We start from the raw sequence: 18,538 nt of genomic DNA on the forward strand, positions 1-18,538 counted from the left end.
TATCAAGACTTATCTGTAAAATTTAAAGCAGAGATTCAACACACACCAGAAACCACATTTAAATTATGACATAACAGATCAAAGGAAGTCTGGGAATGATGTAGTGACCAAAACATGTAACACAAATGCCAACTCTCTTATATAATATATGAGCTACTTCCAGCTATTCTCAATCTGGAAATTCATCAACCAACTTCATCCAGTGCATTAATGAAGGAGGAACATGCATGATAAACACTTGATGATGCTTCTTCTTCACTGTCTGCTCTTACTCATCCATTTATACACAAAATCAAATAGAAAGAATAATGTAATTTTCTAAATGCACACAGCACGTCTTGTGTTTCTCCGTCACTCTTACTCTGTCTCTGAGGCTGAGATGAATGTAAGGCACGTCCTCACACCTAAACACTGCATTTCCTGTTGTCTTCTTAAATAACTTCCCCTGAGTTCATCAGTTTTCGATTTCACGCTGCTGTTTTGAATATAAATTTGATCTTAGAAACACCGAAAGTGCCTTGTGGTATCAATAATCCCCAGCTCTGGCCGATCATGCTTAGACAGCAGTTTACGTCGGATAGTTAGGATGTAAATAGGTCATTTACAATTCTACAGAGAGCAGGAGTAAGATCTTTGCCCTTGGATCCTATCGTTTTCCTGTTTGTGACCAAAAAATCAGACTGGAAAACATCTGCTATTCAGGACAGAGCAAACATGAGTGCGTCAACATCAGCCACAGATCAGATGAGAAACAAAGCAGTCGGGCATCAAAGATTTGGCTCAATTACACACAAAATAACTTCTGTCAAAGCTACGTCAGAAATAAACCAGTTCTCAGAATAAATACCACAAAAAGAGATAAAAACTGAATAAATATTTAAAATACGGGGGCAAAAGGGTCTCTGTAGTCAATTGATGCATTTGAGACAACAAAAGCATTAAAAGTTTTTAATTTAATTGATACTTACACAAGAAAGGATGCATAAAATTGATTCATCAATTCATCTTTCTATTCATCAAAGAACCTTGAAAAATAAAATATTTCATGGTTTCCACAAATATATGAGGCAGCACAGCTGTTTTTGACACTGATGATAATCAGAAATGTTGGTTGAACAGCAAATCAGTATATTAGAATGATTTCTGAAGGATCATGTGACACTGAAGACTGGAGCAATGATGCTGAAAATTCAGCTTTGCATCACAGAAATAAATTACACTAACATATATTGGTTACCATTAAATGGTTATTTTAAATTGTAATAATATTTCACAATATTACAGATTTTACTGCAATTTTTGGCAGCCTTGGTGCAATTTTATAACAATGTATTCTAGCAGAGCATTTATTGTGTTCTGTGACCTTGTGCATCCTGACCCTTAGCTTAAACATTCGGAACATTTTCAAAACAGACAAAGTGATACGGATGCATTTAAAAATGTATCTAAAAATGTACATAAGAAGAGAGGTGGAATAATGTGGTTTTATGCACTCGAAGGACACTCAGGGTCATGATGGTGACCTGCTGGCACCTTTCACTCTGCCGTGTACGTGTTTGTATGAATGATGGCAGCATGTCAACAGGCAAATGAGGTAGCAGAAAGGGCTGATTCAGCTAAAGCAGAGGGTCAGAGTGCAAAATTAAATGAGAAGGCAACCAAAGAGAGAGCAAAGAGGCTAACATATACATATACATATATATATATATATATACACATACACACACACACACACACACACACACACAATAAATAGTTTTATACAATAAATGCAATTATATATATATATATATATATTCACATGCATACAAATGCAAGTTAATGGCACATAAATGCTCGGTCCCAAATGGCACACCTTTTCATTTGCAACCACTTTGAGCCAGTTCGGACTTCACAGCTGAATATTACCTAAAATGTAGACTGGGAAGAGGACTGTGAAAGGGAGCCATTTGGAATGGGACCAAAGTCAAGCACGATCATCCCAAAAGACAGAAAGTAAGAGTGAGTTCACATAAAGCCTGGCACAACGTGCAGAGACATTTAAAAATGCCCTGTCAAAAATATTGACTTAAAATGCAAAATATTGAACACAAACTCAACTAAACAACTCTTATCTTTCTTTTATTAGCTTTTAAGTGGGATATTTCTTACTATATCAACTTGCCATTTTCAGCAAAAGTCAAAAAAACAAAAACATAATTCACGTTATTGGTGAAAAAGAATTTTCATTGAGGAAAAATACAAGGCAGGAATTGGTTTTATCCGCTAGGAACCGAATGCATCATAAAAAAGTGTGGATCGAGAGCTGAAATAAAGGGTCTTGGTGACATCATCCGAACTGGAGAGTCGTTTTAGAAAAAGTTACATTTAGTCATATACATACAGTCAAATGTATTTGTATAGTGCTTTTCACAATAAACATTGTTTCAAAGCAGCTTTACAGAAAATCCAGATGTTTATGTTTATTATATCTTAATATCTTCACGCCTTATAGGTGCATTTAGCAGATTAAAGTTGGACGATAATATAGCTTACAGTTTGCAAAGATACCAGCAGAGATTTGCTATATTATATATCACTTTACGTAAAAATACTGTATGTATGCAGAAATAGTTGGACATAGGCCTACTTGTAAATTCAACTTTATCTTAAAGAGCTGGACGATATAAGTAAGACTGTTTCTACCATGGATATATATAAAAAAAAAAAAAGTAATTGCAACTTTATCTCACAATTCAGACTTTGTTTCTCGAAATTTTGAAACGAGTAAAGAATTCTGAAAAAACAATCAGAGATATAAACAGGCTAATTGCAAGATATCAGCTCACAATTATGAGAAAAAGTATGAATTTTTCTTGCAATTCCAAGTTTTATGTTTTTATTCCAAGATTATCACTTTCCAGAACATTTTCGTTCACTGTTCCTGGCTGGTGGAACGCTTTTTCCACCCCTATCCGGAATGCTGATTTTCTGACAATTTTCAAGCGACTGCTGAAAACTCATCTCTTTTGACACTATTTGACTTCATCCTAAATTTAAAAAAAAAAACTTTGTCTTTCTCTTTATTTATTCCTTCCTTCCTTCCCTTTCTAGCTTGTACTTGTTTGGAACAATGCCTGAAACTTGGTATTATGAGCACTTCCTGTATCTGTTTCCCTCTTTAAAGATGAATCACTTTATGTATTCCCCAATTGTAAGTCGCTTTGGATAAAAGCGTCTGCAAAATGACAATGTAAATGTAAATTATATTTTTTTTCTAAGAATTGCAAAAAATAAAATCTGCTAAATGCTGCAAATACGTATTTATTTTAATTACCTTAGTGGAAACGGGGTTCCATAGTGATAATATAGTTACATTTTGTGATGATATAAACAATCACGCAGCTGAGATTTGCTATATACTAGTATATCTTGCTTTACATGCGTGTACTACATGTGAAGTAGGATATACTTGTAAAGTACCCACACAAATATTTATCCTTTGGAATAGCATGCAAAATATGAATTAGGTCAATTTCAGGACATTTTTGTTGACATTGCATGATAAACATCAGAGTCCAGAAGCGAAAACAGTTAAGAACCACTGGTTTATAATAGCAAGGATGTTTAACAAAATCTAAAGGAGCTTTAAACCTACAGGAAAGCAGCCCACAAATCAGCCGTAAAGTAGCCCTGCTTGACATGGTACAGCTGTCCATGCTGAATGTGCAGAGAAAACAAATGAAGAGGAAAGCGTTCGCCTCCCCCACAGGCAATCAGAGCGACTATATATCACACTCCAACCTGCCAACATGTGAGCACACATGCATGTGCATAAATCCATGCACACTTACACTCATGCACGCCGTCTCTCTCTGTACTGTCGTTACGGCACCCTACAAACACCTTTGACTGCTAAACGAGAGGCTTTTGAACTCCAATGCAACTCTGAGACGTCTAAAGCGCCACGTTACAGCGAGCGTGCAACTTGCCCAGACCACATTCTCGACATTCTCTCTGCCTTCCACCGTAATGGAGAAACACTTCAGCCCGCGACTTCCTATCTTGTTCGGTCTCGGTCCATTTGCTCTGTATAAATAAAATGTTGCAATTTGCACGCTGTTGAAACAGTGCCGTCCTACGTACCTTCCTGCCTCTGCCGTCTGGCTCGAACCAAGGGCCCCATCTTCTTGGCGGGGGCCACATTGTAGTCGTCAACAGCGACAGCTTCGAGTTTGTCACGGCAGGCGCTCGCGCACTACGAAAGCAGCGTGTTTACATGTGTGCATGCGTCTGTCGCACAGGAAGACGCCTCTTTCACACGGATAGTCAGTGAGCGAGAGAGAGAGAGAGAGAGAGAGAGAGAGAGAGTTTGGATGTGTGCAGTGCTGCTGGGAATGAAACACTAGCTTACTACTTACTGAACTTACTGCACAGTATGCACTGTATACTGCCTACCCACGATTCGAAAATAGTGCATTATGCAATGCTAAATGTGATCCCCGAGCACAAAACCAGTCTTAAGTCGCTGGGGTATATTTGTAGCAATAGCCAAAAATACAATGTATGGGTCAAAATTATTGATTTTTCTTTTATGCCAAAAATCATTAGGATATTAAGTAAAGATCATGTTCCATGAAGATATTTTGTAAATTTCCTACTGTAAATATATCAAAACTTAATTTTTGATAAGTAATATGCATTGCTAAAAACTTCATTTGCACAACTTTAAAGGCAATTTTCTCAATATTTAGATTTTTTTGCACCATCAGATTCCAGATTTTCAAATAGCTGTATCTCGGCCAAATATTGTCTATTCCTAACAAACCATACATCAAAGGAAAGCATATTTATTTATTCAGCTTTCAGATGATGCATAAATCTCAATTTTGAAAAATAGACCATTATGACTGGTTTTTGTGGTCCAGAGTCACAAATGTTTATGTCTCATGAGCTCATCACAATGCATAACCTCGATGAGCTTATTTTGTATAGAAAATACATTTACGTTTATGCATTAGGTAGATGCTTTAATGCAAAGCGACTTTTATTGCATTTAAAGGGATAGTCTGCACTATTTTGTCATTTACTCACCCTCTAATTTTCATTTTTTGGGTGAACTCTCTCTTTAAGGTACATAGTTTTATTATTTCTTGCTTTCCCTGGAAGAACACTCAACTTTTTGCAGTTCAAGAAAATACTGAGTCATGAAAACTGATGTTAAAATCATGGCTGTATTTACTTCCAGTTCATTCACATCACATTAGAAATGAAAGGTCAAGTTGAGGGCATTGCATTGTGGGATGCAGAATGTATGCTTAAATAGCAGCCGTTTTTTTTATGATATATATAGAGAGAAGGTTACCAATATAATGCATATATACAGCATAGTACTCAAAGGCTTCAAAATGTTATGATCCCTGCTAGATTTTAGCAATATTAAAATGAGTGAATTTTACTGTGAATTCAGTGTTATTAAGATCATAATGCTCAGCATTTATATGTGTAATTTATTTGTTTATATCATAACACGGCATGCTGAGACATCTCTGATTATAACAGGAGTGATCTAGTTTCGTCCAAATACGGCGACTGCATCCAGTTTAGACATGGATGTTGTGCGTGTTAGGTTGCAGTCTTTAGTGTATGATTTTGTCTAAATTGGAATTGGAATGGGGCTCTGAGAGAGATTCAGTAAAATGAGATCCTTTAAAATTCATGACTGTAATATGATTTGTGTATTTGCATGACACAAAACAACATTTCGCTCCCGCAACCCACACATGTAATTTTAAAACCATCACAACACACAAGACATTTCTCCAAAGTACATCTGGAGATTGAAAAATGACGAGAAGATGATTATGACGTTTTTTTTGCATCAAAACCTGACAATCACAGCATTAATATTCCCGCAGTCCTGTGAAACATTCATATGTAAACTGGTTATTTGCAGAAAATAAGGGTATGTAAATTGCTCTGAGGGAAATACAGTGACACTGTGACATGTCAGATGATTTCATAAACTCTGATAATGAATCCATCAAATATGGATATACAGTGAATTAAATGCTTCTTATTTGATTATTTTTTTCTTTTAATTGGAACTTAATGCACCAAAAAAACCAAAAAAAAAACAGATTATTGATAACAAATGAACGATAGTTTTTATATTTGGGCAACAACAGCTTCACATAATTTTAAAAAAAGTAAAAAAATCTAATAAATAAATAATAATAATAATAATAAAATAAACAATAAAACTAATATATACAGTAACACTAAATGGCTTTATTTTTGGATGATAAGCAAATTCAAATGAATTAAATACTTATTTTTTTGAAAAAAAAAATGCAGAAAAGCTTAACATTATGAAACATTTCAGTAAAAAAAGAAAAAGAAATTAAGCTTATATTATAAAACCAAGTTCAGCCTGTAAATTCTTTTACTGCCCTTTTAATGCTCTGTATTGTTGCATCACGTTTCTTCGTCATTCCCACATGTATATGGTATAAAATCATCCTGTCCACTGATACCCACACAAAAATAACTTCCGCTATAGCAGAAACTCAACCGGCTGTCAGATTTCACTGTATACCGTCATCCGACACGTCTTCAAATAGCCTCTTTCAACAGCGAACCTATTTTTACCCATTGGGTCTTCATATATTTACTTACACATTTACTGAATTGCCTGTTTACACAAACTAACAAAGCATGTCTATTAATACCAGACGAGTCTGTATGGCTCTCATTGACCTTGTCAGTTAAGCTGAAGGGCTTTTCCAGCTCTCCGCCTGTGTTTGTGAGACAGGCCCTTGGCAGAGCGCTTCACCGCCGTGGTGGGTATTATTGTGAGCTGCTCCCTCATTTTCCTCATGTCAAAAAGTTCCCAGAATGACTATCGTAGGAGAACAATTGGAATTCTTTCAGCTCGGCACACACATAATGAGGCCGCCACGGCACTGGTTAATTGTGTACATTCCGCTGCCAGGCAACTCTTCAGACTTTATTGTAAACATTGTATAGGGCTTTTTAAGGCCCTTCACAATGGCTTTGTTTGCAGGCTCTGTGTGTAATGTCCAATGGCAGTTAATGTGCTAAAACCCACCCCTCGATCACAGGCTCATGTTGACACGGCCAGCCCACCTACACGGATGAAAAACTGGTGCTTTTTAATTATTATTCATATTAACGATGCATTTTTGAACACTGGTGATACTGCAACAGCACGTCTCTCTTGACTTGTAAATTTAACATGAATAAATTGTTACAGTTCAGTTGCTTCTCAAAGAGCTACATAATTCCCAGTCCATTTCATGCATTCTCGAGAAAATGCATACCGCAATCTCACAAAATATGTCCAGGTTTAACATCAAAACGCTGAGGAAAAAAAAGGAATTATATTTTGCATAAAGAAAATTAAGCTTATTTTACTACCATTTATATTAGGTGCACGCTATTTTCATTACAATTACAGTAAGCAAAACTTCCCCCACATTTCTCAGTCCCATAATGCAAATGAATATACATTTGATATATACTTTTGCTAAAATCACAGACAGTATGCATAATTTGGCAAGAAATGTGCTTAAAAATAATGTCATAATGCAAAAACCTTAACGGTCCTCAAACATGCTTCCTTATATGCAAAATATAATAGGAAGATTTTGACCCTTTTGACACTTCAATTAATTATATTTCCATCTGCATATACTATTCTAAACCAATATTCACTGACATTTGCTCAATGACAGTAAAATTTAATTTGATGTAATCTAAAAATCAATTTTCTATAAACAAAATATAATAGTGTGAAATACAGTATGATGGGAATGTTTTTGACAGGTTTTGACCCTTTTGACACATCAATTAATTATATTTCCATTTGCATATACCAATATTTACTGACATTTGTTCAACGACAATAACATTAAATTTAATGTAATCTAAAAATGACTATAAATGGCTGTAATACACTATTTTTTATTTAAATCAGCACAAATTAAAAACAAAAAATACTGCTATGCATTGCAGTAAGCATAATTTGGCAATAAATATGCATGACAATAATGTCATAATGCAAAAACCCCAATGGTCCTAAAACATGCTTCATTATATGCAAAATATAATAGTGTGAAATATGTGTTTTCGACAGGATTTGAGAGATTGAACCTTTTGATACATAGTTAATCACAATCAAATCTGCTCAAATTCAGTGCGTATGATTTATTTGTAGCTTAAGCTGTACATTATGCTGTAAACAGTCGAGTAGAGCGCCATATAAACGTGTTCTACCTCTCCGCCTCTCAAATAAAGACAAAAGCTGTTGGCTTCCAGCCTTGAAAGAAATCAAGCTGCTGTAATAATAAAAAGGCCGTTCCTCCCTTCCCTGTCAAAGCTTATCTTACAAAAGCATCTCAACTTGTTCCAAGCTCCTACAAGGGCATGTGCCCAAAAATAGCAAAAAAAAAAAAAAAAAAAGACACTGGAAACTTTCTGAACCAGAAATGAAATTCTAATTACAAAAATAAGAGATGATGGAAGATGAATGGTGTGGACTAAAAATGTGGTCTATTTATTCTGGCCACTTCACTGTGGAGTTTATGGAGCGTTTATGGACTCTGTCCTGTATAGCTGTAAGTATATTGCAGTGTTTGGTTTTGGACGCTTTTGTATATACCGCTGGCCACACATAAAGTCAACATGCTATACAACAATGCAAAGCTTCATAGCATCTCCTGTGCGACCCACATCTTCCTTGACTCTCTTCCACAGTAGAACAACTGATATCTTTCAACTGGTACAAATGAATTCAAACAAATTAAAGATGCAAAAAAAATAAATTCAAATTTGATCCTATTTACTTCCTGCTCTTACTGTTCACGGTTCATCAGTGCATATTACGGTAAAGAATAAATATTAAAATGTAAATATTTCAATTAGTGCTGTCATACGATTAATCGCATCCAAAATAAAATATTTGTTTGCATAGTATATGTGTGTACTGTGTATATTTATTATGTATATATAAACACAAACACATGTATATATTTAAGAAAAATATGTTATGTTTATATATTAAATATATTTATATATAATATAATAATATAAATATATAAATGTATATACATTTTTTAAAAAACAATTCTGATAAAAATTTCAATTGTTATTTAAAATGCGAAAAATTTCAGGTTTGCTGTGCTTGTTTGTAGGGCTGCACAATATGTCCAAAATGTGTGATTATATATCAATATGGCTATAAAACATTGTAAATTAAAAAATCATCATCATCATCATCATTATTATTAATAATAATTATAATAATTAATAATATTGTTATTACGTTTCTTTATTATTATTAAATATAATATAACAATTACTAAATAAAAACTAAATAAAATAAAAATTTTGTATTGTAATATTCCACTGTAAAATACAAAGTTGAGTATTTAAAAATAATACAATATATTTTTTGCATTACAATAAAATTACAGTTTATGACCGCCTTAATTCATTTTCAAACAATAACCATCATACTTTTATTTTGACAGATTTAAAAAAAAATGTAATATCCACTTTTTTACTATCCAATAAATTCTCGATGAATAAACTCAAGTCGGGTTTTCAATATTTCTCTTAGAAATACATCAGATTACGATGGGTTGACACATTGACTTTGATAAAGGTGAAATATGAGGCCTTGCAGCAGACAAGCGCATAAAAGCATAAAAACATTCAAAATCCGATACTCATCTGACACTCATAGCATTCTGTCAGCAGAAATTTTCATCCACATCCATATTAATAAGGCAAACCAGTCAGATCAAACAAGCAGCCACTGCATTAACTGTAACATGCAAAGTTTTGATTGACAAAAACATAGCATTTAAGATTTATGTTTCCTCAAATCAATACTTTCATAAAGCTCTGTGATACGTGACATGTTCAGAAGGAACTGGATCTTTTGATAAATGAAACCCGATTAGCATCATATCTACAGTCAGGCAGTATAATGGATGTGCTCCACCCATAGAGTGCCTCAGTATTGATCATCTGTGATCTCTCTGATAAACAGCAGCTACCTTCCTCTCTGCTCTCCATCTTTCATGCCAATTCTCATGCTCTTCTTTTAAACAGCCTTTTAACACAACTGAAATTAAGCAGTGTGAAATCTGCATGTCTTATTTAGCATGTTAAAAATATTGGAGAAAAAAAAATCTGAAAATTACAGGTCGACTAATATCATTTTTAATGAAAGATGCTGACGGAGGGTGGCATACATGAGGAAATACATACGAATTTTGTATAATATTTGAAAACATTACATGACTTGGCCAAGCAGCTAAAATAGGCGTGGTTTTTCAGCTGAATGCACTAAAAATGTCAAAATATTTAGTTGATTGCACTAAATGCAAAAGAATGCACCATTAAAAAATAATAATAAGATCAAGACCAATCAAACAGCTAATATTTCACCATTTAAAAGATTATCAGCCAATGTCTGGGCCTTAATGACTTTAAGTAGTTGAAGAAAGTTTCAGTTTCAACAACATCTAAACATTTTCAGTTTTGTTTTCTATTTGAGAGAGAGAGATATTGTGTCAAAAAGTAGCCTACTTATTTAATAAATAACATTCATTCAATAATCGATATATTTTAACATTAAGCATTTTATCTCATACTCATAGTTTATCTCATTTGCTATGATTAAATTGTATTATCTATAATATATAGGCTTGCTCTGAATTCTGCATGTGCCAAAAAGCCAGACCTCTCATTTTTAATAGGCTAAATAGAATACTAAATGTTCCTTTAATAAGCAATTTCGAATATTTGTAATTGTAGCCTACTATATCGGCATTACTATATCGGGCATATCGGTCAACCACTTGACTGTGTAAACAAACAACATAACCTGTCTCCTTACAATTAAACGATGATTATTTTGAACTACATATATAATAATTCAAAAGTGGATAAACTAGTATGATAAATGAACAAGTTCACAGGAGAATCGATCACAACAACATAGTGCACACTATCGAGTTCACTGAGATTGAGCCAGCGCGCGATGTCATGTCACAGGAATTCACTGGCCAAGAGAACGAGCAAAACATTTCATAACGCCAAAAAACGACGACCACAACGAGTTAAAACCAGCACTGCATACAAAGCAGCGACGATTAGGTTATATCTGGATTTGACTGTTTATATCTGATTAAAAAAAAGACGATTTAAAATGTCCGCCCGAAAATCCCCTCAAGTACGCTACAAACTTACAGCAGCGCTAACTGGCTACAGTATCAACCGATTATCTCTAAAATATCGCACAATGTCTAATAAAACATGACATACAGCTGTCGGATTTACAAACGCGATATCAAACATGAGGTAAAGCCTCTTTTCGTACCTTGGCTTGCAGGTAAGGGGGGTAATAGTAGGTATATTGGGGGTACATCTGCCTCCACACCTTGCCCATGAAGATTAGCGGTAAATTTAGTCGCGGATGTCACTTCTGTCAGACCAGAAACCCGGAGAAAAACCAACACCGACCGCTGCTGTCGACGTCCAAACGCTGGGACTGGAGAGGAGAGGAGAGGTGGGCGGTGGAGCTGCAGTGGAGCAGAGCAGAGCAGAGCAGAGCAGCCTCCCTCCGGTGCACACAAACTCTGCTGAAAACTCTGCTACACAGACTAACAACAGCAAACAAACACTGTACATCTAAAGCAGTGGGTAAGAATTTGTCAGAGTCTGTGATACATGTTTCAGTATTTTTTTTTTTATATGGTTAAAAAATACGATACACGAAGTTCTAAGCCTATTAAGGGGTTGAATTATTAGTGCACGTAATGTTTTTAGATAAGACATAAAAATATATGGCTTAACTACTGTATTGAAACTGCTTGTCAACATTATGACCCTGCCCATTTTGTTTATGAGCCAAATAGTAGAGATGGGGCAAGTTGTCACAATTTAAATGAAGAGTTTATTTGCAAAAACAGATAACTCTGGGAAAAGCAAGATACATTTCTTTTAAAATGCTGACCAATATCAGGGGCATGATGACTAGGGTAGGCTTTTTGGCAAAATGTTAACATTTAAAACAATTAATAAACAGATATATTTATGAAATGGCAAAAAGGGTCATAATAAGAGAATAATATCAAAATTAATATCAATATCATGTAGCCAAATATTTCACTAGCATTCAGAATCGAGCAATCATGTTTCTAAATCTTGTTAAAACAGCGATTCAGTGCAAATTAATGATAATTTCATGCAGAATGTAAAATAAGGAAAATTTCTTTATTCATGCCAAACAAAGCCTTTATTCATGCCAAACAAATTACATGAAAAATGTAAAATGAAAATTGTGTATATATATATATATATAATATGTGTGTGTGTGTGTGTGTGTGTAGGCCTATTTAGTAGCTGATAGCTTCTCTGCTGATAGACCAACGACTTTTGAGGAGGCTTTTTGACAGGACACGGAGGCTAAAGGTCAAGTTTATCCTCCAGAGCATCTCCAATGGTACATGCTTATGTTTCAGATCCATCCTTATTTTATATTTTTGTCAGCATCTTTATTAAATACCGACATTTATTGGCATCAAATCACTGTTTTGTCAAGATTAACTACATTTTAGAAACATGACTATGCAACTCTATGCAACCAGAGGGTTAAATGCAGCTTTCGTAACATTTCTGCAGGCCTCTAGTTTGGAGTCCAGCCAGATGCTCATGTGAGTGATGTTTCCTGTTCAGCTTCAGGAGACAGGAAGCATCACGCATGTCTGAGCGCCCTGTGAAGAAGGGTTGGACCAAAGCATGCTGTAAAAAGCCATGAGCGAGTGAATCCCCTTAATCTGGACGACAGAGAGAAAGAGAAGTGAAAAAAGATGACTAAAGCTATAGTCATATAATTAGGCGCATTATACACCTGAAATTGAATGTTTAAATGAATAGCTGTCCCTTTCCAAGTTTACATGTGACTATTGTCTTAATTGCCTTGTAATTAGTCTCAGACGGCACTCCCACAAACTTGTCTGATGCACATTGATGCAAAAAAAACGGGACCTTAAAACATTGTTGCAAACTTCTATTATACTTATTTGATATGCATTAAACCAGTTCAGAGTAGCTCCTCATCTGTAGCTCTTGCTATTGCATGCGTGTTTTTGTTGAATGCACAGTGATCACAGAATAAGATGTGATGTTGTCCTGTGAGGCATGGAAAGGGCCTCTTCAGGTCACCTTGTGATTTTTTTGTTCCCGTCCTGCTGCTGTTTCTCTGCCCTGATACCAGCTTCCAGATGGAGCGCGTGACGCAGTCATTTATCATAGAAACACTTGTTTTTAAGATAGAACACACACATACACTCGTTTATCGCAAAGAGATGTTCATTTGCTTTATGTTCAACAAGAAATTGTTAGTCATTTCTGAGTGAAACAGGACATCTAACAAGAAAAATGTTAAATGTGTCCATTGTGAACTGATTGGATTGTGGAAAGTTGCTTGAAGGCCAGTTCATCTCCTACACAAACTCATGGTATTATATACTGTGTTTCTAAAACTCAAATCACCAGGTTGGTCCAGCTAATATGCAGGTCTTTTATTTGTAAGGGGAAGATTTCTCCATTCATATACGTATGGACTGTCTTTGATAATACTAATACAATACCTGGTCCAGTGTTTGGTGTTACAACAAGTTCAGGTGAGTAGAGTTTAATATGGAAGCCTGCTTCTGCCATGGGATAAAAATAAGTAAAAAAGGTAATTGAAGTTATAAAGTCGGAATTGTGAAATTTTAACTCTCGTAATTGTGAGAGAAAAAAAGTTATTACCTTTTTTACATTTACCAATTACCTTTTTTAAATTTTTTATTTCATGGCAGAAACAAAAAAACAATTGCGAGATGTAAACTCAGAATTCCGGCGAAAAAAAGTTAGAATAACAAGAAAAAAAGTTTGAATTCTGAGTTTATTTGTTGCAGTTCTTATTTTTCAAGTTTATATCTCGCAATTCTGCGTCTATATCTCACGATCCTGACTTTAACATTTTAATTTTTGACTTTATATCTCTAAACTTTATATCTCTAAAAAAATAAGAATTATGAGATATAGATGCAGAATTGCGAGATCAATTCTTTGAAGAAAAGTCGAGATTGAGATATAAAAGAAAAAAAGTCACAATTGCCTGAAAACAAAAACAATTGTAAGATGTAAACAGAATTCAGTAAAAAAAAAGAAAAAAAAAAGTTAGAATTGCGGGATATAAACTCAGAATTGTCAGGGAAAAAGTCTGAATTCTGAGGGTATATCTCGCTATTTAATTTTTTTTCTCTCGCAATTCTGCATCTACAGTATATCTCACAGTTCTGACTTTATATCTCACATTTATGGCTTTATATCTCAGAATTGCAAAAAAAAAAAAGTCAACAATGCAAAAAAAAGTTACAATTGTCTTTTTTTATCTTGTGGCAGAAACAAGTTTCCATAGTTTAAGGCCTTAAATGCATTCCTTTTTGTAATTCAAAGTAATATTCACAAAAAATACGCAAACATTGAAAATTACATTAGATACACAGAAATAGGAAAGAGGAAACCCACAAAACAAACTGCATAACAAACAAAGTTAGACAATTATATGGGTAGCCATATATTCTAGACACCCTGAACACAATCAGAGAACAAAGATATCACATGGTTCTAAAACAAGGACTGCAAAATAGATGTTTAGCACGAACACAACCAACAGGCACATGAAAAACAAACATTTTAAACAGCATTGTATTCAATAATTCAGGCTATGTCATTAATAATTTTGCATGTTGTTGGGACTGTGCAGTATTTGGTAATATTAAATTAATTTTATAATTGAATATAAAGACTTTTTTTGGTTGACATAATATATGATAAACTATTTTGGTGCTTTTTTGGTTCCTCCACATGTTGTTTAAAGTAAAATCTGAGTGAAATCAGTTGTGAGCCACTGAACTAGAAGAATAAAAGCACATCTAAATGTAAGTTTAAATGCATTTTATTAGTTGCTGATAATTCAGACTTAATGGAATTCTCATTCATGTTTAATGACCAAAATAGACCCCGATGTCACACAGTACTGTATATACGTCAAATAACTTAAACTTGATGATCTGGTAGTGGAATACTTGAATGAGAAATTACTTTTAATCGCAGACTTTGCTATCTTTGACGAATCTGAGCATAGTTTGAGATTTTTGTTGAGATGTGACATTACTAGGGCGTTTTTCTCAGGAGAAGTTGTGCAATCATCTCCATTTGATCTTCATTTAATGTCACTACTGATCTTGCTAGTGATTTCCTTCCTGTTTATGTACACCGTATCTGAATCTCCCTTGGTTTGGGGCAAATGCAGGAACATAGTAAGTGTCAAGGTCCACATGAAGAAACGGCTCAGTGAACGCATGTGTTTCTGAGGACGTTCATTCTGCTGACCTGTGCTTTGTGTTGTCATGGGTTTTTGCAGAGCTCTCATTCTTCAGCTTGTTTTTCTCTCTTGTCCATCAACTCTGTGACCTTTGTGATGGTGCGAGCTCATTGGTCGGGCCCACTCTGTAGGCCACACCCCCCAGGAAGTTTAGAAATCAGCAGCAACATTTTTGGACAATAGAACAATGTCAGTGACACAGCTGATTTAAGAATCTGTGACACAGTTAGATTCGTGTGACAGGAAATGACCGTAGGGAAAATCTCAGAAGAAAGCACTGACTGCTCAAGTTTCACTTAACAAAATTAACAAAAATATTTTTCTATATTTGTTTAAAAAAAATGGTTTGACAGTGATGAGATTTGCTTAGCTAAGTCATAATTATATGTGATTGAATATATATATATATATATTCAGTGGGGGGAAAAATTATTTGATCCCCTGCTGATTTTGTATGTTTGCCCACTGACAAAGAAATGACCAGTCTATAATTTTAATGGTAGGTTTATTTAACAGTGAGAGACAGAATAACAACAACAACAAAAAATCCAGAAAAACGCATTTCAAAAGTTATAAATTGATTTGCATTTCGATAAGTGGAGTAAGTATTTGATCCCCTATCTATCAGCAAGATTTCTGGCTCCCAGGTGTCTTTTATACAGATTAGGAGCACTCTCTTAAAGGGATTTGTTACCTGTAGAAAAGACACCTGTTCACAGAAGCAATCAATCAATCAGATTCCAAACTCTCCACCATGGCCGAGACCAAAGAGCTGTCCAAGGATGTCAGGGACAAGATTGTAGACCTACACAAGGCTGGAATGGGCTACAAGACCATCGCCAAGCAGCTCGGTGAGAAGGTGACAACAGTTGGTGCGATTATTCGCAAATGGAAGAAACACAAAATAACTGTCAATCTCCCTCGGTCTGGGGCTCCATGCAAGATCTCACCTCGTGGAGTTTCAATGATCAGGAGAACGCTGAGGAATCAGCCCAGAACTACACGGGAGGATCTTGTCAATCATCTCAAGGCAGCTGGGACCATAGTCACCAAGAAAACAATTGGTAACACACTATTGGTAACACCCCCGCAAGCGCCCCCTGCTCAAGAAAGCACATGTACAGCCCGTCTGAAGTTTGCCAATGATTCAGAGGAGAACTGGGTGAAAGTGTTGTGGTCAGATGAGACCAAAATCCAGCTCTTTGGCATCAGCTCAACTCGCCGTGTTTGGAGGAGGAGGAATGCTGCCTATGACCCAAAGAACACCATCCCACGTCAAACACGGAGGTGGAAACATTATACTTTGGGGGTGTTTTTCTGCTAAGGGGACAGGACACCTGCACCGCATCAAAGAGACGATGGACGGGGTCATGTACCGTCACGGCCAGGGCATTGAAGCCAGCCAGGGCATTGAAAATGGGTCATGGATGGGTATTCCAGCATGACAATGACCCAAAACACACGACACCAAGGCAACAAAGGAGTGGCTCAAGAAGCACATTAAGGTCCTGGAGTGGCCTAGCCAGTGTCCAGACCTTAATCCCATAGAAAATCTGTGGAGGGAGCTGAAGGTTCGAGTTGCCAAACATCAGCCTCGAAACCTTAATGACTTGGAGAGGATCTGTAAAGAGGAGTGGGACAATGTGTGCAAACCTGGTGGCCAACTACAAGAAACGTCTGACCTCTGTGATTGCCAACAAGGGTTTTGTCACCAAGTACTAAGTCATGTTTTGCGAAGGGGTCAAATACTTATTTGACTCATTAAAATGCAAATCGATTTATAACTTTCTTGAAATGCGTTTTTCTGGATTTTTTGTTGTTATTCTGTCTCTCACTGTTAAATAAACCTACCATTAAAATTATGGTAGTGAAATTATAGACTGATCATTTCTTTGTCAGTGGGCAAACGAACAAAATCAGCAGGGGATCAAATAATATTCCTTTTCATATATATTTTGCTTCAAATCAAGTATGATTTATCTCAGATCTGATTGTTTTGGTTCATGACAATACTACTGATGGTTTTTTAAATCCCCATGAAGAAAAACAGTGGGGAAAAATACTTGCAAAAAGTACCACAGATTTTCTCAGCCTTGGTTACATTAGTATTTTTCCCGTTGTGTTGTGTTATATATCAGGGAATTGTAAAATGGTAATTTCCAGTGGAAATTGGCTAAATGTTTCCACATTTTGGATGTGAATTTCTATTACATTTTCTTAGTCATGCACAGCTCAAAAATATTATATTGATTGAAATTGCTCTTTTTAATGCAATCTCGTTGTTCAAATTCACAATATAACATTTAAAAATATATTTTTAATTAATTTTATTTATTCTACAGTAATCGCAAATGCCTAAAAAAGCCATGAAAATGAATTCACTGTGGACATAAAGCATCAGCTGAACAAATAATTGTGTGTGTGTGTGTATATATACAGTATATACAGTATATATCAGTCAAAAGTTTATATATGTATTTATATTTATATATACACATACACACACATACACTCTAAAAAATGCTGGGTTAAAAACAACCCAACTTGGGTTATTTGGCAACCCAGCGCTGTAAATATTGGACAGAACACATGCCGGGTTATTTTGACCCAGCTGGTTGGGTTAAATGTTTTTACCCACCATGCTGGGTTGTTTAACTTAAGTCATCTATTGTTTAAAAATTATTATATTGCTGGCTTAAAATGGGCTGGAAATTAAAAATCACACACAGAATTACTGTAGGCAACAGCAATAATCAAAAGATGAACATTTATTATTAAGCAAGAACACCCATAGACAAATTTGAATTTATTTGGGTGAATAAAGCATAGTTTACAATATTACATACATTTAAAGAGATGGCGTGACTGACTCCAAAACCTGCCCAAAAACAAGCAGAAATGAAATTAGAGAACATATTTTAACATCAAATTAAATTACACTCAGTATTATAATGAATAAAATCCATTTATGTTATGCAAGGCAAAGGCGTTTCCAGCGCGAAACGACGACAGCCGCTGACACAGCTGACATCTCATTCTTATGTTGCGTTGTGTAAAATAATATAAGTTATAACACATTAAAGA

At 35.2% G+C, this 18,538-nt stretch overlaps 1 protein-coding gene and 1 long non-coding RNA gene across 4 annotated transcripts in view; one reads left to right on the forward strand and one right to left on the reverse strand.

Annotated features, from left to right (window-relative positions):
- The window catches only part of LOC131546687 (RNA-binding motif, single-stranded-interacting protein 1), a 71,923-nt gene extending 60,319 nt beyond the window's left edge, over nucleotides 1-11,604 (reverse strand). For 2 of the 3 annotated variants that reach the window (XM_058786462.1, XM_058786458.1), the window contains exon 1: nucleotides 11,393-11,604. In XM_058786462.1, coding sequence (XP_058642445.1) covers nucleotides 11,393-11,461 — 69 coding nt within the window. In that variant the 5' untranslated portion in view covers nucleotides 11,462-11,604. Of the gene's footprint in view, nucleotides 1-4,125; nucleotides 4,283-11,392 lie in introns of those variants that run through there. The other variant, XM_058786459.1, reaches the window with a different exon arrangement.
- LOC131546688 (uncharacterized) lies at nucleotides 11,039-13,052 on the forward strand. The gene is made up of 4 exons (XR_009272766.1): nucleotides 11,039-11,404; nucleotides 11,505-11,715; nucleotides 12,405-12,517; nucleotides 12,697-13,052. It is a non-coding gene; the product is annotated as an uncharacterized LOC131546688 (long non-coding RNA).
- Nucleotides 13,053-18,538: the final 5,486 nt, after the last annotated feature.

The sequence above is a fragment of the Onychostoma macrolepis genome, chromosome 09 (assembly GCF_012432095.1).
Source record: "Onychostoma macrolepis isolate SWU-2019 chromosome 09, ASM1243209v1, whole genome shotgun sequence".
In the NCBI taxonomy this organism is placed as follows: Eukaryota; Metazoa; Chordata; class Actinopteri; order Cypriniformes; family Cyprinidae; genus Onychostoma; species Onychostoma macrolepis.